The sequence below is a fragment of the Ambystoma mexicanum genome, chromosome 3q (genome assembly GCF_040938575.1).
Source record: "Ambystoma mexicanum isolate Mex_15411 chromosome 3q, UKY_AmexF1_1, whole genome shotgun sequence".
Lineage (NCBI taxonomy): Eukaryota > Metazoa > Chordata > Amphibia > Caudata > Ambystomatidae > Ambystoma > Ambystoma mexicanum.
The window spans coordinates 332,439,375-332,461,541 of NC_090926.1; the positions used below are offsets into that span (position 1 = coordinate 332,439,375).

The 22,167-nt window shown below is 47.7% G+C and overlaps 1 protein-coding gene across 1 annotated transcript in view; it reads right to left on the reverse strand.

The window, feature by feature from the left end:
* Window positions 1–224: 224 nt before the first annotated feature.
* Window positions 225–22,167, reverse strand: part of LSM11 (LSM11, U7 small nuclear RNA associated) — a 98,311-nt gene continuing 76,368 nt past the window's right edge. Inside the window, exon 4 of the mRNA XM_069653923.1 lies at window positions 225–3,534. Coding sequence (XP_069510024.1) covers window positions 3,154–3,534 — 381 coding nt within the window. The 3' untranslated portion in view covers window positions 225–3,153. The remainder of the gene's footprint in view (window positions 3,535–22,167) is intronic.

Sequence of the window (22,167 nt, forward strand, 5' to 3'; positions counted from 1 at the left end):
GGAAACCGATATTGCCTTTAGTATAGATTGTTTCACACCGCTGGCTGTGGAAAAATCTCAAGAGTTGTATACCCAAATCGGTTCCTTAATTCCATTGCACCGTCAATCCTGAATAGCTTAAGGCACCAAACAAACCTCCACTCGAGGAGCGCAGTCTTCCAGAAGTGCTGTAAAACCAAGGTCAAAGAACTTTTCTGAGGCACCAAAAAAGACAAGCCAGCAACTTTATGCAAAAATAGATTGTATTTACAGACCATGATACATTACATAAACACGCAAATCAATACAGCACAATTATCAGGGTGATGAAAACAACCAATCCAGATTACAATCTTGGATCCCCTAACCTTCAAATTATTTTACTCCCCCCTGGAGCAAGACAAACGGGCACCCAACCTGTGGAATAGAATAATGGATGTCTTAAAAGTGGTGCAGAGTTCCAGGACTGCACTGGAAATTAAAATGAGCATAATAGACTAAGAACTGAATCTCCTTAGAGAGGACACACAATTCCCCATCAGTCCTAGCCAGCATAGTCAATCATGAGTGATCATGGGAGATCTAACACCTTTCACAAAGAGTACCTAGATTGTATTGCTTGTATGTAGCGTCAACATGCCCAAATGGACCCCAATCTTCCTCCTCAGAAACCAAAACTAGTATAGGGACCTTTGCCACGTCCTTGGCAACTTACTCCCATGGATTGACTGTCAGCTTCCTAAGGGGTGTTAAGAGACCATGAGCAGCGATACGGTTCAGGGCACAGGATATTCCCTCGCAGTCTGGATTGATTATCCACCAAAAGGTCAAGGATAATGGGAACTTTCCTGCTCAGTCTGTTCCAGGCACGTAGCCATTGTGTCAGCCTGCCGAAGGGGGTACAAGGAGGGAGGCTGTCAATTCACAAGATTATGCCACCACACCAGCAGCAAACAGACCAAAAGCATCCAGATTAGAACAAAAAGATGCTGGTCTTGCCTCTATATCATGCACAGTCAAAAATCCACAGGAACGGTTTTGATGCTGATGGCTTGTATGCATGAGCATGTACATGTACTAAAACCCATCAAAGACATGACAACCCACTTGTGTAAACCATAATTTCCCTAGGCCATCATTGCCAATAGGGTTCCAGATACAATTTGAGGTAAAAGTAGTTTCCCCATATTTTGAGAAGTTGGAGTAAAAGTTCTTATTTCAGACAGGCACATTTCAGTTTTTTTTATAATACAGTTATTTTGTAATACAAACATTTGTTGTAGCAGGTAATGATCATAAGAAGCTTTTTTATGATCTAGGCAGTCTTAACATTAGGCAGCAACATAAAAGCGGTCCTCTTTTTGGATGCTACTGGTCTGAACATATCACCACAATGTGCAGGTGGCAGAAATGGTCAGACAGAGGCATGCCTTTTATGCCCATTTTTTCTCGCTTGGGCATATTGGTCGTATTTTAAAGGAGTAAAGGAGGCAGGCACGCCTTTTATCTGGAGCACAGTACGGAGTAAAGGAGGCAGGCACGCAGCTTATCTGGAGCATTGCAAGCCACATGCTCGCTCTCCCTCATCTCACAGCAACGTTCAGTGTTGTGAAAATACTTCTATTATGTCCTCTGCAGGGGCATGCTCAGCATGTGAATCTAACAGATTCGTACTGAAAAACGAGGAAATCCTTTCGCACCAAGTTACTGATGGAGAAATCAATTCCCTTAGCAGTAAGGCATTCTCATGGGGCATAGCAACACAAAGACATTCCACAGCGGAGCAGTCCTCGGGAGGAAAGTAGGAGGATGGGAATCCGTCAGCTGAAAGACAGACATCAGCATGAATACAGAGCCAGCCTCATGATCAAAACAAAAAATGCTCACAGATCATACTGCTTCCATTTTCAATTTATTGGCATGAGGCCCCGTACTCAGGATCTAGTGGTCTCATGTGCACCCAACTACACTTGAGACTAAAAGGAGACAAAAGATAGCCAGAAGCACATCATTCATACCACATAGGAACATTAGGCCTCCCAAAAATGCTTATTAAACTAAGTCCTTACAAGCCACAGGGGGACACAGAAGATTTATTCGGCAACGTCTTTCTACTGGAAGGAGGTTTCGAAATGGGCAAAATCTTTAAACATGTCGTCGGTCAAAGAAGACGAGGTCACTTTTTATGAGGTATACATGTTTAGAACAGTTGGGTGTGTGCACAAGGGAGTATGGCAATATTCCTACATAGGCATGAAGTAGTCACACAATAGCCTCTCACAAGTAAAAGGGAGTAATACCACCCACAATGAAACCTAACCTTATTTATTTCTGCAAATAAGGGAGCAATGCGTTAGAATAAGAGTGCACCTCTGTGCAGACATGGGTCGAGCATGCGTAGGCACAAGGGATCCCATGCTTCTTTACTCTTCATGCAACACAATACAAGGTATTTCGGGGTGTAGGTGGATAGAAGCAAATAAGACTATATAAGAGAGAAGAGTGTTTGTGCGTGCCTCAAACTTAGAGCACGAGTGAGAGGGTGAGTAAGAGGGACTGTGACTTTTACACATGCAACCTAGCTAAGTTCCTGCTCTCTGCAGGTAAGCAATCTATAACCTAGTCTCCTTTTAAATCAACTACCCAATCCCATTCAGTGCATGCAAACTACTCAAGAGCCCATTATGTGCATGCGAGCCAATCAAGACCCTGTTCTGCAACCAACATATGAACAATATAGGTTAGTTCCTAGATCATGTGCAAGGCAATGAACGGCTGGCCATGCCTTTTCATGCCCGAGTGAGTTGAGATGTATTGCTCATAATGTGTTAGGACAGACCCCAAAGGAAACCATGTTCTATCGCATATAGAGGAGGGGCCTGCCCTCTGTATGAGAGCTAAAAGGTTCCATCACAGGATATTCATTCAGTAACTTACTCTTCATTTGTACATGCAGTAGGACATTCAGTGCTTTTTCTGCATGCAGGAGGAAACGGAGTATCGTCTGGTTACTGGCACCTGTCAAAAAAGGGACCACCATGGCCAAGGTCTGTACGTGAGGTTACAGTGTAAGCTGTCCCATACAATCAAAAAATGCCTTTCTTTGAGGGTCCCAGACCCAACACTGGTCCTCCAAGCAAAGCTGCTGGATATTATCGTTATGAAGCACTTCAGTCATTTTGCCAAATGAATTAGTAAGATATTCTCGCCACGGATGAACATCTGATTTATGTGTCTAGTGTGCACCTGCTGATAGTCCACTTTGGGCCTGTGCGATCTGGTCAGCGTTTGACCTTTCACATATGTGCTGCTTCTGATGTCAACTTGGTTCGCTACTGGTGTTTTTCCGGCTTGCTTTCCGGATGGTAAATGCAACTCTGCATCTTTCATTCTGGAGCACTGGCCTCTGTTGGATCGGCTGGTGGTGTCATGTCCCCCAGGAGGGCTCCCATACCTAGCATCTGCCATTGAAGCAGACGTTGTGTAGTCTTGGTGTGCAACCAATGCCTCTGTGGTGGTCTTGGAGTCCTCTTGCACCTTCAGCCGGTCAAACAGCTGCAAGAAAAGTACACAAGTTGAGCCTCCTGAAAACAGAGTTATTACTTTGGTTAACTTAACACAATCTGGTAATTGCATGCACCCCAGAAGCTTCATGCTCACCTCTCACTGCATGTCAATCATTAACTATGGGATACATTACTCACCGTAATCGTATTTCTGATGCTTCTATCTGCTTAGATTCACATGATGTGCATAGGCCGACATCTAGTGGAAGCTGCAGAGTATTACAGTTTGTTTTTCGAAACTCGAAAATGGGCGTGGACACAGGGCGTGCCAGTAATACTATCCCTAGTGTGACGTCCACTGTACCCATGATCCCTCACGCATGTAGGACCCTCAGATTGTATTTTTTTTTACATGAAGTAGCATGAGCAGTAGCGTGAGTATAGATTATCCAAGCAGATAGATGGAAAGATAAGACTACAAGCATCCATGCGCCTTCTCTCAGAGGGGAGGAAGGGCGGGCGCATGTGAATCTAAGCAGATACAAGAATCAGAAATAAGATTACGGTGAGTAATGTATCCCTTCTGAGGCTTGTGGAATCTGCTTAGATCACATGCTGTGCATAGATTAGCGAGCAGTGTTAGAAGGAGGTGGGATGTGAGAAGGGGCATGAGCAAATAAATGTCTTAGAACCGCTTGTCTCACTGGAGTATCTGTCTTGGAATGAGTTTCAATGTAGTAGTGCTGAGTAAAAGTGTGAATAGAGCTCCATGTAGCTGCTTTGAAAATGGTGTCAAGGGGTACATTTGCAATGAAAGCCAAAGTGGCCCCAGTGCCTCTAGTAGAGTGGGCTCTTGGCGTAAAAGGCAGAGTTCTTTCAGAAAGGGAGTAACATAGCTGGATACAATTGACTATCCACTTCGAGATGGCACCTTTAGAGACGCGATCTCCTTCTCTGCCTGTAGCTACGGAGACAAACAGTTGGTCTGTTTTTCTTAGTGGCCTGGTCTGTAACGCTCACCTGGTATCCACCGGGACGTCACTCCGCCTCTTCGGACCTCTTACGACCTCGAACCCTTCCCTGGAGGCTATTCGACTGGAGACTGGGCCTGAAGCACAGGATTGGTAGAGTTTAACTCCCTATTGTCTCTATGTGCTTGAACCCCTTCTTCACCGGGGCCCAAACCTTCCCTTTGATCAACAGCTCACTTTGTTTTCTTGGATAGTGTGCTCTCCGTCCTGCCTTCAGTGCAGGGGCGCGTTGATTGATGCGGGCTCGTTGCTGCCTAGTTACTTCACTGGCAAGAGTCCAACAGGTAAGTATAATGAGTCTTTTGAACAGTTCTCCAACTTCGTTCCTTTCCTTCCTTAGATGATGGCCGGCGTCCGGGGATGACGGCATGCTGCTGAGATGAGTAGCGCTGAAGGTGAGTGAGAGCACGATGCACAATGCACCCCTTTCATATTAGCATTGAACCGAGTTCTTTTTCTGTGTCTTTTAGGTACCGTGACGTTTTCAGCGTGGATGCCGGTTATGAAGAACAAATGCGGTGGGTAAGCGCGGTATGCAGCGTCTCTAGATGGTTCCACGCTAACATGGAGTGTCTTTTCCCTCTTGCAGATGGATGAGAAGTTCCGGAGACAGAGTTCCCCCAGAGCGGCTGGGATTCAGGTAAGCGTTTGAAGCTCGTACAGTATTTAAAAATAAGCGAAAATTAGCAGAATGCTTACTAATGCCTTTTTTCTGTTCTTTTTCCTTTGGAAGCGGCGTGCCTGGATGGGAATGACACCGCCGAAGATGCTCCTACAAGATGCAGGCCTACTGGAGACCGATCCGAACACAGTGAGTGTCACGCTGCAGGTGCAGAAAAAGCATGTTTCTCAACCTGGGTGTGGCTTAAATAGTCTCTGGGTATCCCAGGTGCCTCTGGGCTGAACCACACCCAAAGGACTAGACCGCACATGCAGTTCTGGGAACCGAATTATGTGGGGGCATCCATCTTGTCCCCATCAATGCATTACAAGTCCAATCCCCAATGTTATCCTATGGGAGTGAGTGAGTCTGGTGCCACAAGCGCCAATTCTGACTCCAAGTGGGTCTTTGGAGGGATGGAGAGGCCCTTGAGGGCCATGTAGGTGATCGCGGCCTGGCTCCAGCCGGACATCTTGGAGGGCTGGGGACATGAGGGGCAGGAATCATGACATGGTCTTGTCTACGTAGTAGAGGACTGCACTTCGCACATCTAGAGTGTGTAGTTTCATCTCAGTAGAGCTTCTGAGTTCTTGGAAGAAGGCCGGAAGCTCAATGGACTGGTTAACATGGAATTTAGAAATTAACTTAGGTGAGAACCTAGGGTGTGTTCGTAGAACCAGTTTATCCTTATGAATAGTAAAGAAAGGATCCTGCACTGACAGAGCCTGAATTTCACTGACCCTTCTTATGGATGTAATGGCTACTAAGAAGGCAGTTTTATAGGTCAGGTGTTTGAGACTGGCTTTATGCATGGGTTCAAAGAGTGGGCCCATGAGCTTAGCAAGCACCACATTAAGGTCCCATCCTGGTGGTGGGTTTGAAATTGGAGGGTGGAGTCTCTTTACCCCTTCCATGAAGGCTTTAACCACTGGTACTTTCCACCACGAAACCTTGTTATATGAGGTGGTGTAGGCCGACAGGTGTACCTTGAGGGAGTTAAATACCAACCCTGCATCCAGGAGGTGAAGCATGTTTGTGACAATATTGGAAGGAGTGCAATCAACCGGGTTGATTTGCCTATTCCGACACCAGATAACAAATCTTTTCTATTTGTCAAAGTAACAGTGCCTCGTGTTAGGTTTCCTAGATTCTTTTAGGATGTCCTACATCTCTGTGGTAAGTTGAGATGTCCAAACTCTATGACTTCAGGAGCCATGCTGCCAAGTTCATTGAGCTGGGTTGAGGATGCACTGTTTGACCTTGGTGCTGGGACAGTAGGTTGTACCAGCACGGGAGTCTGATGGGTTTGCACACCGCTAGTCTGCGTAAGTGTGGGAACCACGGTTGCCTCGCCCACATGGGAGCAACTAGGATGAGCGTAATCGATTCCCTGCACATCTTGTTGATCACCTTCCTCGTGAGAGGGGTTGGTGGAAAAGCGTAGGCAAACATCCCTGACCAGTTCATCCACAGGGCGTTCCCCTTGGAGTCTGGCTTAGGGAACCTGGATGCGAATCCTGGGCATTGTCTGTTTCCGCTTGTGGCGAATAGGTCTGTAGTGGGGAAACCCCACTGTGAGAAGATGTCTTCTACGACTTCTCTGTATAGACAGCATTCGTGTTCTTTTGGGAGGGGATCTCTGCTTAACGCGTCTGCTAGTGAATTGAGATCCCCTGGAACATGTTGAGATGACAGGTAAATGTTCCGTCTGAGTGCCCATGTCCACATTTTCTGGGCAAGCCTGGACAGATTTGGCGAACGAGTCCCTCCCTGTATGTTTATGTCAAATTTTGCTGTCGTACTGTCTGTTAGGATCTGTACTGATAGGTTCAACAGGTGGGGTTCGAATGCTCGAAGCGCTCTGAAGACTGCCTGAAGCTCTAGCAGATTGATATGATTCTTGGCCACTGAGTGAGACCAGAGACCCTGAGCTGTGTGGTGGAGGAGGTGTGCTCCCCACCCTGACAGGGACGCGTCTGTAGTTCGTACCACTTGTATCTCTGGATCGTAAAAGGGTTTCCCCTTTGACATGCTTTCTCTTCTCCACCAGTAAAGACCTTGTACAAGCGTTGGCAAAACGACCACTAGATCGTCCCAATGACCACTTTCCTGAGACCACTGTTTCGCCAACCATTCCTGCATGGGTCGCATGCTAAGGCGCGCGTGGGGGACCAGATAAATACATGACGCCATCATGCCTAGCAAACGCATCGCTTTGCGCACCCTCAGCTGGCAACCGGGCTGATAAAGGGGAATTGGCAGTAGTAGATTCCGAATTCTTTCCTCTGATGGAATGGAAAGACCAACCCCTCGAGTGTTTAGGACAGCTAGAACTCTTTGGAGGTGCTTGGCACCAAGCTTGACTTTTTTCGCTTTGATAGATAAACCCAATTGGAAGAGGAGGTTGATTGTTCTTTGAATGTTTGACCTGCAAATTACTGTGGTCTCCCCCGTGATGAGCCAGTTGTCTAGGTAAGGTTACACTGGGATTGCCTCCCTGCGTAGGTGTGCCGCTGCCACCGCCAGTACCTTGGTGAATACCCTTGGAGCCGGGGCTATACCGAAGGGCAGCACCTTGAACTGGTACTGTCCACCTTGAAGCGCAAGAATCTTCTGTGCGCTGGGAACATGGGAATATGAAAATAGGCAATGTTGCCATGTAATCCCCCCTTTTTAGGAGGGGGATTACCTCTAGGAGAGTAGTCATGCAAAATCTTTGGGGCTTGACATACTTGTTTGCAGGGCGTAAGTCTAATACAGGGCGCATTGTCAATTTTCTTTTGGCACAAGAAAGTAAGTTGAATAAATACCCTTGTTTACCTGGTTGCCCGGGACGAGTTCCATCGCGTCCTTTGCAAGAAGATTGATGATCACCTCGAGGAGGATCTTCTGGTGGTCCAGGGAATGCATTTTCTGTCATGGAGGGTGGTTTCAGGGGCGCTCAAGCAGTTCGATGCAGTATCCTGCAGACACTGTGGACAGCACCCATCTGTCTGATGCGATCCCTTCCCATGCTTGGGTGAAGTTAGAAATGCGCCCCCCTACTGGTGATGCGTGAGAAGGGACCCTGAGCGGAACGTCACTGCTTTGCGGGAGGCATACCGCCTCTGCTGGGGCTGCCTCTACCGCGGCTCCTTTTGTTTCCGCTGACGTAACTCTGGGTACTCTGCTGGTTGTTACCCCATGATGTACCCTGTCCCTGTGTATAATTGGAGCCCCTTCGGTAATTTTGGCAGCGTGGGCGATGAAAATTACTATTCCTTCTTTGATTAGGGGGCTTATTTGTCAATTGTCCCAGGGACTTCAGAGTATTATACTCGTCTTTGGCAGTCTTTAATGTGTCCCCAACCGCTTTGCCAAACAGAAGATTAGGCTTCACCGGCATGTTGATTAGGGATGCCTGTGTTTCGGGTTTAAATCCCGACTGTCTTAACCACGCATGCCTCTTAATGACAGTGCTCTCTGCTATGAGCCGGCCAGCGTGGTCTGCGGCGTCAACGGTTGTCTTAAGGATGCAACTGCACATGGCTCTTCCCTCCGACGCGATCTGGGCCAACTGACCCGTTAGTGGTTCCCGTGCAAAATCAATGAGGGCAGCTACCTGCTCCCACTGGTGGCAATTGTAACTTGCCAGCAGAGTGGTGGTGTTGGTAATCCTTGCTTGGTAAGCAGAAGTGGAGGCTACCTTCCTTCCCAACCCGTAAATTCTCTTGCTCTCCTTGTCATTGCCGGCGTGAGCGAGTTGAAGCCAGTCTGCGCCAGTATTTAAAGGCACTGGGCACTCACTCCTCCCCAGAGATAGAATTTATTTGTTGCAGCACAACTAGCAGTCCGTTTTTCGTTTAGAACAATTTTAACCTGTTTTACATTTGTAATTATTTTAGGCAATTATTGTGTTTTTAAAAACCAAGATTAGTTTGGGGTGCTCCTGCCACGTTGTGTTTCTGGGCTTGTTAACGCACTCTCCTGGGCTTTTTCAGCAACAGAAACAGTACGAGCTGAAGGCACGCCCACAACGGTAAATAACTACAAACCCCAATAGGATTGTAGTTCCGGGAAGGGAATTTCTCCTGAAACCCGGCGCGAACGCGCCGGCACGAGCGAGTTGAAGCCAGTCTGCGCCAGTCCGCGCTTAGTACGCATTAGGCACCAGTGAGGCCAATGAGCATTGCGGAAGTACTTCGTGTCATCATGGCAGAAAAAGAAAAATCTTTAGCCATGTCAAGGGATTTGACGGTCTTGTCAGAGGTAAGGCCAAAAAAAACTCCTGGCCTTAATTCTCAGATAGCACAAAGTCTGCAAACCAGTACTCTGCCCTCTACACCTCCAATCACGATGGATGAGGCAGCACAATGTGACTAGCAATTTGGGACAAATAGAGATTTTGGGATGTCTTCAGGAAAGTCTGATCGTTAACTCCCCTTCAACCAGTACTGGAGGACTAGACAGCAGTATTCCCAACTCAACTCCTACTACAACGCCACCCCTGGGAACGGGTCAACCGATAGATCTAGGGAACCCGCAGCAGGTACTACCTGCACAAGTCACCAATTCTGTAACTAAGTTAAACTGTATGCTTTTAAATACCAGATCCTTAGTTAAACACTCCTTAGAAGTCTCTAACTATATAGAAGTAAATAACATAGATCTCTGTGCCCTGACAGAGACTTGGAGCTCTTGTGCCTCCTCACCTTCACTTAATCTAGCTATTCCACCTGGCTATGTAATGCTGAGTAAAGATAGACTGGATGGTAGAGGTGGGGGAGTTGCAATAATTCTCAGGGACTCGCTCACTGTCTGGGAAACACCGGGTCTTTCACTCGAAGGTATTGAACTGATACACATGAAAATTGGAATGAACCCCGAAGCTACGATAAACATTCAAGTTTTATAATCGTCCACCATCCTCAAAGCTTCCCTTGGCTGAAGCTTTATCCTCCTACCTCATACCACTCTTGAAGCCAGCTACCGGATTCGTAATTTTGGGTGACTTCAATTACTGGTTGGGAGTAGATTTGGACCCCCATGCCACTGAAATGAAACAAATCCTAGATGACTTGGGTTTCTCCCAATTTATGATAAAGCCAACCCATATATCTGGCCATACACTTGACTGGCTAGGAAGTTTAAATTTAGATTGTAGCAACATTGCTGCCAGCCCTTGCCCATGGTCCGATCATTCATTCGTTCATTTCACCTTGCACGTGCCACTTCCAGTAAAATCCCTGATTAAGCCACCCAAAGTCTGGCTAAGGAACTTGAAACGCATTACGATAGAAAATATTGATCCATTACTTAATAACAATCTTCTTAACATTCATACTGAATGTTCACCTCAGGTGATGGCAAAGACATTGTTAAATAATCTGTCTCACATATCAGAGAAACTAGCGCCGCTTAAGCTAAAAAAAGATAAGACCTTAGAACATAAAAGTAAGGCCTGGTTCTCACAGGAGCTACGGCTCAAAAAAACCGAAGTTAGTAAAGCTTTCTTTGCTTGGAAAAAGGAATGCATTCCCACAAGTCTAGTAAGATATAAGAACCTAGTACACAATTATAAAAAGATGATCCTTGATGCAAAGAGAGAATTCCATAATAACAGGATTAATACAGCTAAATCTGACACAAAAGACATTTTTAGGATTCTTAAAGAACAGGAGAACACCCCAGCTCCCCTGGACAACTTAGCAAAAGATGACGCCTCTTGGTGCCAATTAATACAAGATGGTCTCTTCAATAAGTTACACAATATTCGCTTAACAATGCTAGAGAAAAAAAAAAAACTTTACTCCAGCAAGTAAGGATACCAACAGAAGTTTAGATACCCCAATTTGATTTTCATCCCATTACTCAGAGTGAACTTCAAATAATCATCGAACATATGAAACCCTCTCAATGCAGAGGAGATGCCTGCTCTTCAATGATCATTAAGAAATGTCCCCCATGGCTCCTCGAAGCATTATGTATTTTCATAAATACTTCCTTAAAGGAAAATAGCGTCCCAGATGAGATTAAAACCACCATGGTTACTCCCATTCTCAAAAAAACGGGTCTGCCAATGGACAACCCGCTCAACTTCCTATATCAAACACCCCGTTCCTATTGAAAATTCTGGATAGGGTGGCATATGGCCAACTGGCAGAACACTTTGAAAAATACCCTATTCTCCATCCGAAGCAGTCTGGCTTCAGGACAAAATTTGGGACGGAAACAGCGCTCTTAGAGCTCAAAATGAAACTATTGGGAGATATGGACAAAAAGGGACTGTCAATAATCTCCCTAGATCAATCAGCCGCTTTTGATCTGATTGAACACTATTCTTATCCCCAGATTACAAGATGTAGCCAATCTCTCAGTCTCAGCAGCACAGTTGGTCCAATCTTTCTTGGAGCATAGAAGCAGTACAGTCTTCACGGCTTCGGCAGAAGCCACTCCAATATCAGTGCTACACGGAGTCCCCCAAGGGGCGAGCATATCACCTTGTCTATACAACCTCTTCATGGCAACTTTCTTCTTCATGTTAGAAGAGGAGGGGGCCATTTTCTCAAATTATGCTGATGACACTCAATGCGTCATTCCACTAACAGGATTCCATGAGAGGGATGAGCTTGAAGTAAATAGAATATTTACTCTAATTGAACAGTGGATGTTGGAAAACTTCCTTGTCCTGAACCGTAGCAAGACAGAGCTACTGATCGTTGGTAGTCCAAGGGCTCTAAAAACTCTTGATACAGCCTATAGTTCCTTCAAACTAGGAGATTACATCTCTCCATTGCCTAAAACTAAAATCCTAGGAGTTACCCTGGATTCTACCTTAAGCATGAAGGCTCATGTTTCCATAGTCGTGGCGGGAGCTGCTTACTATATTAAGCTTCTCTCACACTTAAGGCCTATGATTTCACAAGAATGCGCAGAGACTATTGCCAGGGCAATAATTGGGGCAAAGTTGGATTACTGCTGCAGTCTTCTTCTAGGCATTAGTCTACTTGAATTACGCAGATTGCAGGTTGTCCAGAACTGGGCAGTCAGAGTAGTTCTTAGACTCCCCAAGTGCAGTCATATAACTGAGGCCAGAAGATCTCTTCACTGGCTTCCAATAGAATCTCGGATAGTGTTTAGAGTGCTGGTTATCACTTTTAAGTGTGGGCAACAAGCTGTGCCCACTTACCTACAGTATCACATTATTGAGAAACCCAACCAAAGTTCTCTTAGATCAGGAACTCAGAACCTGATTGTACAGCCCAGAAGTAGGACTTTTAAGGTAGAAAACGAGGCTTTTAATGTCAGGGCTCCTTCCCTCTGGAATAAACTTCCGGATCGATTAAGGCATCAGAACTCCTTGTACGTCTTTAAGAAAGAACTTAAAACACATCTCTTTACCTAATCTATACTTGGAGAACCTATCCGCTATGACTCCTCGATCCACCATTATCTAGAATCCTGCAATTTTGATCTCAAGGGTTCACCCAGTTGTAAACACTGTCTTCCCCTCACCCGGTCTTCCCCTCTCTTCTCTTACCTTTCTTCTCTCAAGAGAAGGATACGTCTGTGTTTTACTGTTGTATACTACCTGTTTGTCTGATCTGCGCCTTTATGCCTGAGGGTCAATAGCGTGCACTACAAATTTAATGTAATGTAATGTCTGGGGGGGGGGGGGGCGGCCTCAGATGAGTATAGAGGAGTCCCTGCTCTCTTTCTGGTGTTTGTAATTACCAAGGAGTCGGCTTCAGTTGACCCCTTATGTAAAGTGGGTCTGACTGGGCGGCCCTGAACAATTTCTCAATTCTGGGGTTTACGGCCCTGGTGACATTAGGAGTGAGAAGGGAAGGATCAATTCTCCTTTGGATGGACTTGACAATTGGGATGGCTTGAGCAATGGGTCTTTTTTCTCCTACTAGTTCTTCTGCAAAGTCCCTCTCTTCCTGCACCCCTTGAGTGTCTATGCTGAAGTGCTCTGCAGCTTTTGACAAGACCTCATTTAGGAGGGGCTGGTTATCTACTGGAGAGTTGGTAACCTGAGGTTCTTTGCTAACAGGAGTCTCTATCCTGTAGACCTCTGCAACGTCTCCCCCCCCCCATCTTGGCCCTCGTCATCTCCATAATAATCAACCCCCGTTTGGTTGTTCAACATTACTAAATCTGTATCCTCATACTGTTGAGGATCTTCACCATACTGTGGTAGGGTTGTATGTAGAAAGGGTCTGAACCCAGCCCCTGAGTTGGGAGTCCCAAATCGAGGTTTTTTACTAGGGGGCTGAGGGTCTCTGGATCCTGAAGGAGTAGCGTTATCTGGTGTATAGCTGAGGAAATGTTCCGGGTTTTTAGAGTAGAAATCAGCCAGGGAAGGTTTTCTCCTCATAACCCTGTCTATTTCTTCACTGCTCCATTCTTTGGAGCTGGGAATGACAAGTTCCTGAGAAGTCTGTTTTCCCTGATGCAGAATATCAATGACAATGTTCCCATAGTAGTTGCGGCCCTTGATGCTGAAAAAACAGACTCGGTCGAATGTCCCTTTCTATCTGAAATCCTCTGCAGATCTAGTTTAGGGCGCCAGTATATTGAAAGGATTCGACTGATCTATAGGGCACCCCGAGCAGCGATATTGACGAATCCGGCTACTTTGGATAGCATTTTTCCAACCATAGGTACGAGACAGTGTTGCCCGTTCTCTCCTGTCCTTTTTGCATTGACGGTTGGGCCCCTTGCATGCGCCCTTAGGTAGTTTCATTCGCTCAGGGGGGTGCAGATCTCCTCACATATTTCAATCATCTCCCTCTATGCTGATGACATACTTATGTTCGTCAAAAACTCAAAAAACCCTTGGTGCAGGAAATATATTATTTTCAGGGCTATGGATTAACTGGTCTAAATCAGAGGTTCTACCCTGAACATAGACAGTACTCCCGACAGATGTTGGAACAGATTTCGGATGGTGCCCTCACCTCCCCATCTAAACCCTGAAGAAAACGGTCAGGCAGTCCTCGAACATCTGGAACACAGGGTCGGTATTTGGATCCACCTTCCTCCATCCCATGCCGCTTGTCTGGCACTGGCCTAAATCGTTGTGGTTCCCAAGATGTTATACATCTATAATAACGTCCCACTGATCCCACCTGCTTCGTATTGGAAACGCACTCGGTCACTATTATCCAGATTGGTATGGACTGGGTGACTAGCGCGGGTTGCACTCGAAACACTTACACAACCATACGCTGTCGGGGGGTCTAGACTATCCAGACCTATATGCTTACTATCTCGCTTCTCAGATCCAGTATTCCATGTGGTGGTTGCACCCTTCGGTTGATCTAACGCATATTAAACTCAAGAAAGCTACCGCCCAACCCGATTATCTGAAGGGCATGCTATGGGGTACACCTAGACACACTGAGAAGGGGGGGGAATACCACCTATTGATGTAACTCACTGAGGATGAGATCAAGCCACCTCCAGTGATACCACGAAGAGTAGTTTTCAAAACTGACTTTTCTCTTTATGCAGTTCATGGGCTTCCCCTAACTCGAGAAGATCTTTAGAACTCAATTTGAGAAGCTGGGCGTCCACACCTTGGGTTATATAGTGACAGATGGCGAGTTCACTCAGTGGGATGGATTTCAGGACCGCAGCCCCTGAACCGCTGTCGCAATGTTTTTTATTTCAGGTTACGCGCAACCCTTTGAGATATGTGGGCTGGGTTCCCTCGGGCACCACCCACCCTCCGGCCCAGTTTGACTAATCCACCTAAATTCAAATGGCGTAATCTCAAAGTTATACAAACTCATCAAATTTCTACGCCCAACCCACCCCCTAGACTGTTCAGGGCGAGATGGGATAGGGCACTGGACACCTCCCGTCTGTGTCCCAGTTGCAGGCGAACTGTGAGATGACTCAGAAGATATCCCTAAATGCTAGGTTTCGCCTGATCCATATTAAATGTATACACCAGATCCATTATTCCCCAGCTTGACTTCACAAATATTACCACGAGAGAGCAGCTACCTGTCCACGATGTAATTTTTACCCAGCAGATTACATGCACATGGTTTGGGACTGCCGTCATATGCAATCCTTTTGTGAGGAGCTATGAGCACAATGGTCCCAGACTGTCCATGTGACTTCCTGATGGCTTGGTTACTAGCATTCTTTGACGTCCTCAATAAGATGGAGAGGAAACTCCTGGCTATGGCACTGATGGCTAAAACATGGAAAAGATCAAGACCACCTGTGGTACAAGAATGGATCCACATATTGAAAATCTGAAAACCGGGAATAATCATACCGGGCCTCTTTCCCCAGGTGCTAGACCAGTGGACTACTGGGCCACGTTCGGGACATATCTTCTAGTCGAGATAGACACCCCACCAACCCCACCCACACCTGGACCCGGACAGAGGCATGATAGGACAATCACAATGCGAGGTGGGGGTACCAGTAGCGCACAAGATAAAATTGCCCAACCGGAATGACACATCCCAAGGTCATCTAGTGTGTATGGTGCCCTATTGGCACAACCTTATATACAATAGCCTTTCTCCTACTAGGTTTGGTCTGAATCTGAGTAACAGATATAAATGTATAAGCATCAGCTGTTGGTGGGTTTGGGGTGGGCCAGGGAGGGGGCGGGGGGAATATGTAGTTGTTAATGCTACTTAATGTTATGAAAACTTGACTTGCATAAAAAGATATTTTTTTTAAAAATGGATTTATAAAATTTGGCCACGAGGCCGTCATCCCCTGAGGTTTTCCCAGACCCCAAGGATTCTATTGCCATTTTAATTTCCTCCTCCGACAGGGGCTAATCTAGTTTTTTGGCCTCCTCTGCAGTGACCCCACTGCCAATTCCCCTTCCAACCTTTTAATCCACGAGTCTGGCTATGCATTTACCCATGATCGTTACCTTGAACGCTTCCCATAATATCCCATAGTCTTCCACTGAGCCCTCATTGAGGGTGAAATACTCCACTATGGCCCGCCTGAACCCCTCCGCGTAAGCCCCATCCGCTGGGGCCTTGGCCCGTAGCTGCCAAGTGGGAACGGAACATGCCCTCATACCCCTTAGAACATTGTACCATTCAGGGGGCATTGTCCAACAGTGGGATTTAGAAGCCAAAGGCTTATTGTGTTCCTTGGGGTCTGACCTGTCAAGCTGAGGTTGGAGCACACAATTAAAATCATCCCCCAGATTTGCTCCCTGTATATGCCCCCCACCCATGTAAACCACCTTTGGGAAATAGGGGTCAATGTTGGGGGCATAAGAGTTCACCAGGCATGTCTCTCTCCCTCCCTCCATTGCCACCAAGAGAATGAGAGCCCTCCTCCCTCATCCTGTATGACTTGGGTGGTCTGGAAGGGAACCCTGCTCGCTATCCAGGCTAAGACCTATCTCTTTGGAGCACAAGGAGTAGGTTGTGCTGTGTACCTCCCTGTCCCAAGTACTTTTCACTTTATCCAGTTTTGCCTTCTTAAGGTCCATTTCCTGGAGGACTGCTATCTGCACCCCCCACCATCTCAGGAACCCCAGTACCTCTGGGCGTTTAGCCGCCCGCCCCAGTCCGCTCACATTACAGGTGAGAATCGTTACTGACCCCATTTGTCCGGTGCAAATGTCTCCACCTCCCCCACTTAATGCCCATAGGAACTGTAAAACTCAGTTTGAAAATACCTTCAACATCTGCGCCCCTTTACAGTCTACCCCTCCGTGGAGGAATTAGACCATATGGTTGTGCCTGGGGTGCACTTCTTGAAACTGTCCCGCAGGGGCATGAAACCACCATGCACATAATAGAATGTTGGCTGTAAGAACAGGGAGTCATCCTCTCAGGGCCCCCTCACGCCCATGTACTTGCCACGGTGACACTGCATTGCTGCTATCGATCTAGCTGTACTGTCACTCCGTGTTCATGTGCAGAATGTGTCCTTGGTTCAGGGGATATTTCCCCTCAGAAATCTGGGCCGATGTCGCCGCTGGTTGCTCATCCTCATGCAGCTGATGTGTCCCATCTTCCACAACAAGGACATTGGTCGACCTAGCTTGGTCTTCTGGAGGTTGCCTCTCTTTCGCCTCTGGTGGTACCATTACACTATGATAGGGTGGCAACTGTTGCCTCCAGGGTGTACTTGCTGACCAGTTGCTTTCTGTCTCCCGCCACTCCCAGGCCTCTTCCGGGGTATTACAAAGCAAGTGGCGGTCACCTTTTATGATTTTGAGCTTCGTCTGGTATAGCAGCATGTAGCAAACCTCATTGACCCTCAGTACTTGTTATCTCCTCAAAAATGTGCTGTTGCTGCTGCACATGTCTCAGTCTGGGAACACCATGACCGGGGAGTTGAAGTCCCATCTCCTATTCAGCCTCTTCGTCTGGCTGCTTGCAGCAAGACATCCCGGTCGCGGTAACTAAATATCTTGGCCACATCTCATCTCGGCTGAGCTCCCAGTGCCGGCCTCTGTGCTGGCACCCAATGCACCCATTCCACAGCAAACCACTCTGCCAGGCACTTGGTTCCAGGGTATTCCGGCAGCTACTTCTCACTTCTCCAAAAATAATTCCATGGAGTCCCCCTTTGCATTCTCTGGGAGACCCAATATGCTCACATTGTTCCTTCTTGAGTGGCCCTCCAAGGACTTACGTGGTCTGCATCATGAGTGTGGCTACTTGTTTCTCGACTATCTGCAACTTCTACTCCATTGCCGTGCCCCGTACGTATGTCGCCTTCTGCTTCTCTGCAGATTTCTGCATGTCCACTCTAATGAGATTCAGTTCTTCATCCATTATGCTCATTTTAATTTCCAGTGCAGTCCTGGAACTCTGCACCACTTTTAAGAACTCCATTATTCTATTCTAAAGGTTTGGTGCCCGTTTGTCTTGCTGTAGGGAGAGGTGATGTCCTGGGGAGGGTGGCGGCAGCGGCTGTGCGATCAGGGTAGTAACTTGTCCATCTTGGGCTGCCGGCCCTTGCCCCCATTCTTTATGGCCTGGCGCCGCCTAAAGCTCAAGCTCAGGGCGAGGTGGTTCCAGGATTAATTGGCGGGGTCTACCCTGCAGCTTCAGGTAATACACTCTGGGGAATCTTCTGTCCAGTTTTCCTGGAGCCGAGCACGGGCAAGGTCACATGACTGGGAACTCCAGGCCCTGTCTGGAGTCAGCTAGGATGCGCCACTATATGGTGGCAATCATGCCCACCTTAAGTCCTTCCTGCCTGCCTCTCCTCACCAGACAGCCAAGTCTCCTCAGGTAGTTCCACCCTGCGGCCCCTTAATGGCATAGCACACTTCGGCACTCACTGCCCCGTGAGTGCAGCGAAGAATATGTGCGGACCTGTTACAGCAGTCCATTACCCGCGGGGGCAGACTTGAACGTGTCCACGGTCACCTCCTTATAGACACCCTGGAATGAGCACCTGCCGGCTTCATCTGGGGGCCCTTTGACCCCTGCATGGTGCGGTCACTTGCCTCACTCCAGCTTGGTGCTCTCCTGGGATAGTTGTGGGGGTTGCCCCTTGCTTCTCCTGGCCTCTGTATCCCTCTCTGCTTTGGTCGTTGCAGTGTGCACCCCGGCACAGGGTCGCAGTGGGGAGGACTTGGTTCCTTCCCCCAGGTTCCTGCCCGGGCGCACTGCGCTGCTAGTTCCCTTGAGAAAGGAGATCCTCACCGCTGCCTCCTGCTGGCTCACAACTGCCAGCTCACTGCAAGCAGGGCCTGGGTTGGGTGTACTGCCAGCTGCTCTCACCTACATGTCTCTGGGGAGTTAGCCTGTTGCCCCAGCACTGCTGCTCTCCAAGTGTGCATTTACGCTGGGCTTTGCCCTGCAGCCCGCCTTCTCCCGCAGCTTTGTATGGCGCTCCTCGCTCACCTGTCTAGTACAACCAATTTCACCTGCGTGGTCCGGGAGGCACTCTGACTGCCAACGAGCTCCAGTTCCACTCAAAGATGCCGGCGGGGAGTGCAATCCAAACTGGGCCCCCGCTGCAGCGTGACTCAGGTTCGCTGGCCCCCGCTTCTCCCTCTCTGGGCCAGCAGCAGCGTTTCCTCACATGCTCCAGAGCAGCTACGGTCCACAGATCTGCAGCTGCGGCAGTCTCTCCTCCAGCCCACCTTGTTCCCACTTGCAGAGGTGGGTCTGGACCCTCACTCTGGCCGCCCTGTAGCGGCCCTGGCCTCCTCTATCTTCACTCCGTGAGCCACCGCAGGCTCAGCAGTTGCAGCGGCCAACTTGCGGCACAGCTTTGTTCTTCGCCGGCTTATTTCTCAGAGAAACAGTCTGTGCTATTGTTCCGAGGCACATGCGGATGCCTCACCTGCCCCTACACGGATCTGGCAGTCGATCCCAACAGCGTCACCATTAGCAGGATTTAATCAGGATAAAACCAGGCAGACGGCGGGAGCCTCGTACATTCTGCTACACATTGGTCGCCTGCTGGCCACACTCTCAAAGCAATTACTATTCTAATGCAAATTAACAGATGTGTCCCTTGATTCTTTCAGGGTTTACAACTGGACATTGGCTTTACATTTGCATTTCACCCACCCTTCTCTCCTGGTTCCTTTTCAGGCAGGGACATGGGCCTCAGCAGTTGCCTTGAGGCGGAGGGGGGTCACTGGTGGAAAATCTTTGGCACTAGCTTACCAATTACCCAGGTGACGAGAGGGGCTGATGTGCCCTTCTAGTGAGCCTTCCTCCGCCAGGGCTTCCAGGTCTCCAGGCTTGTACTGCCTCCATCAAGGAAGCAGCTATTTTCTTCCGGCAGCCTCCCTGTGTATCAAGAGAGCATCAGCAGGTACGTCTGCTGCCTCAAGGTCCAAGACCCTGAATGAAATCTCACAGTCCCCTTTATACTCATGAGGCTTTTCTGCCGTTTGTAAGCTTGTCCCCAATAGGTTATTAACACGGATACTGTGTTTTCACCTATGCATTAGCTAGTCTGTCTTATAGCTTTATTTCCTCTTGTTATTAGTCATGCGTTGGTATTGCCATGCGTTGGTATTGCCAATTACATTATTGGTCCCATTAGCCCAGATGCTGGGCTGCATGGGTTCTTGGAATTTCCCCCTCCTCGAGTTTGGCAGCGCTGCAGCATTCGAGAGTCTTCGGTGTCTGGACTGCTCCTGTACAACAGGAAAAGACCTGCTTGGACTCTGTACCATGCCTGCCTTCCCGACCTCCCTGAACACACCCTGCTCAAGGGGGAAGGCCTTCGCCTGCAGGTTCCTGCACTCCAGGGACAGCGGACAAGCAGAGTGCTGCAGGACTGGCATCTGGCATGGCGCCTGCCCTCAAGATGGCAGGCCCCCAGGCGCTTGTCAGGCATCTCCATTACAGTGAACCGGTAGTGCTACATACCACTTTGGGTTTGCCGCTACTTAAGATCCCAGAAAGAAGCCCTCAGTGTCTTTGCAACCGCTGACTTCTAGGACCTGTGTAGAGGTGCTACACAACAGTAGGTTATTCTAGTTTCAGGGCAATTAAGGAAAACAGTAGGTTTTCATAGTTAGGTATTCTTTAATTAGTACAAGTTTTGTTTAAGGATTACTGCAAAACAGAGGGTGGACAAAACATAGCACAGGAGATCGTAGTCTCTGGGGACAAAGGGCTTGCCTTTTCACTTTCTGTGACCCTGCCTTCATCACCCTCCTCTTCATTGTTCGGTCTGCCTTCAACAAAGTTAAGACAATATATGTATGTACATTTCCACTGCTGTTATTACTCCCTCAATTCCCTTCAATCACTCACGCTTTCCTTTCTCCCCCCCCCTCCAAATCCCCCAGCTTGGTGCCAACTCCTACCTACCGCACAGCTGTATGGTATCCAAGACCTTCTCCACTATCCTAATCCATCAACCCGTTACCAGGCAGGCAGAACGGGTTCTGCCAGTGATCTCCACAGGGATCATTAATCTGACCCGGTAGTCTGTTGATTCTCACCAGTACCAACCCTGCTACGCACATTTCTAACCAGGTCCTAGCATTCTGCTGGGTTTAGTGTATCCCGTGGTGTGGGTGATGAGTATGTGCTTAGCTAGAGCGCTAGTTTCTGTACTTTGGTCCTCTGATTGGTCTGCTCTCTTATGGTGCATTCTGGGGAATTGAGTTTCACAAGTCCGTTCAAGGCCAAGTTTCTGCACCTCTTTAGAGATCCAACTACTCAGTTTGGAATTACGAGCATTCTATTTTACAATTCTACTCACACCAACTGCCATTTCTTCCACTGCCACATCTAGATTGGCCTCTATAGTGGCAATTTTAAGAAGTATACCCACTAAGGAGTTTTTCAGACCATGTTTTTGTGCTTTCCAATTTAGAACGAGTATGTATGAGCTTTTATCCTTTTGCAACCGCTTTACTGACAACATAGTTTTGTTCTTGTACTCATTTTCTCTCCCCTTTTTGGGACAGCTTTTCCAATTAGATGCACTTTTGATGTTTTACCAGGATATTGCCAGTTTTTGTGGATTGTACTGCAGATTGATATGGCACCAATGTCGAAGCACTCATCTCTTTGTAAAGCTTTAGAAATCACATGCACTTTTGAGGCTCTGCAATGTTATTTCTGATGATCCTCTTGGCGATTTACATGGTAAAGCCGCTCTGCTACTCAAAAAAAAACAAAATAAAAATAGGTTTGAGTCAGTCATCTGCTCTATATTAGCTAAGCAGCCCTAAATATTGGGATTCTTTTAATTTAGAATTCTTTGGTGTGTGCCCCGAGGATTTCTGTGCTGCATTTATTGTACATATACTTGCGGTTTAGCTGTTTGCTCCATCGTCCCCAGTGGCCCCCCCTGGGACAGCTACGCCTCAGTGCTTCATAGATGTTGTATGTTCTGTCGCTCTGTGTTTGAACGTCCCACTGGGAGGTCCAACTAGGGTTGTCACAATCGCACACCCATACCTGCAGCCTTGCCGTACCACAAAGACAATTGTGGGGTCGGCTCCTGGGGAAGCCTAGTGCTAGATGTGCAGTGGGCCACATGTGGGTGGACTGCACCTGCTCCCCCG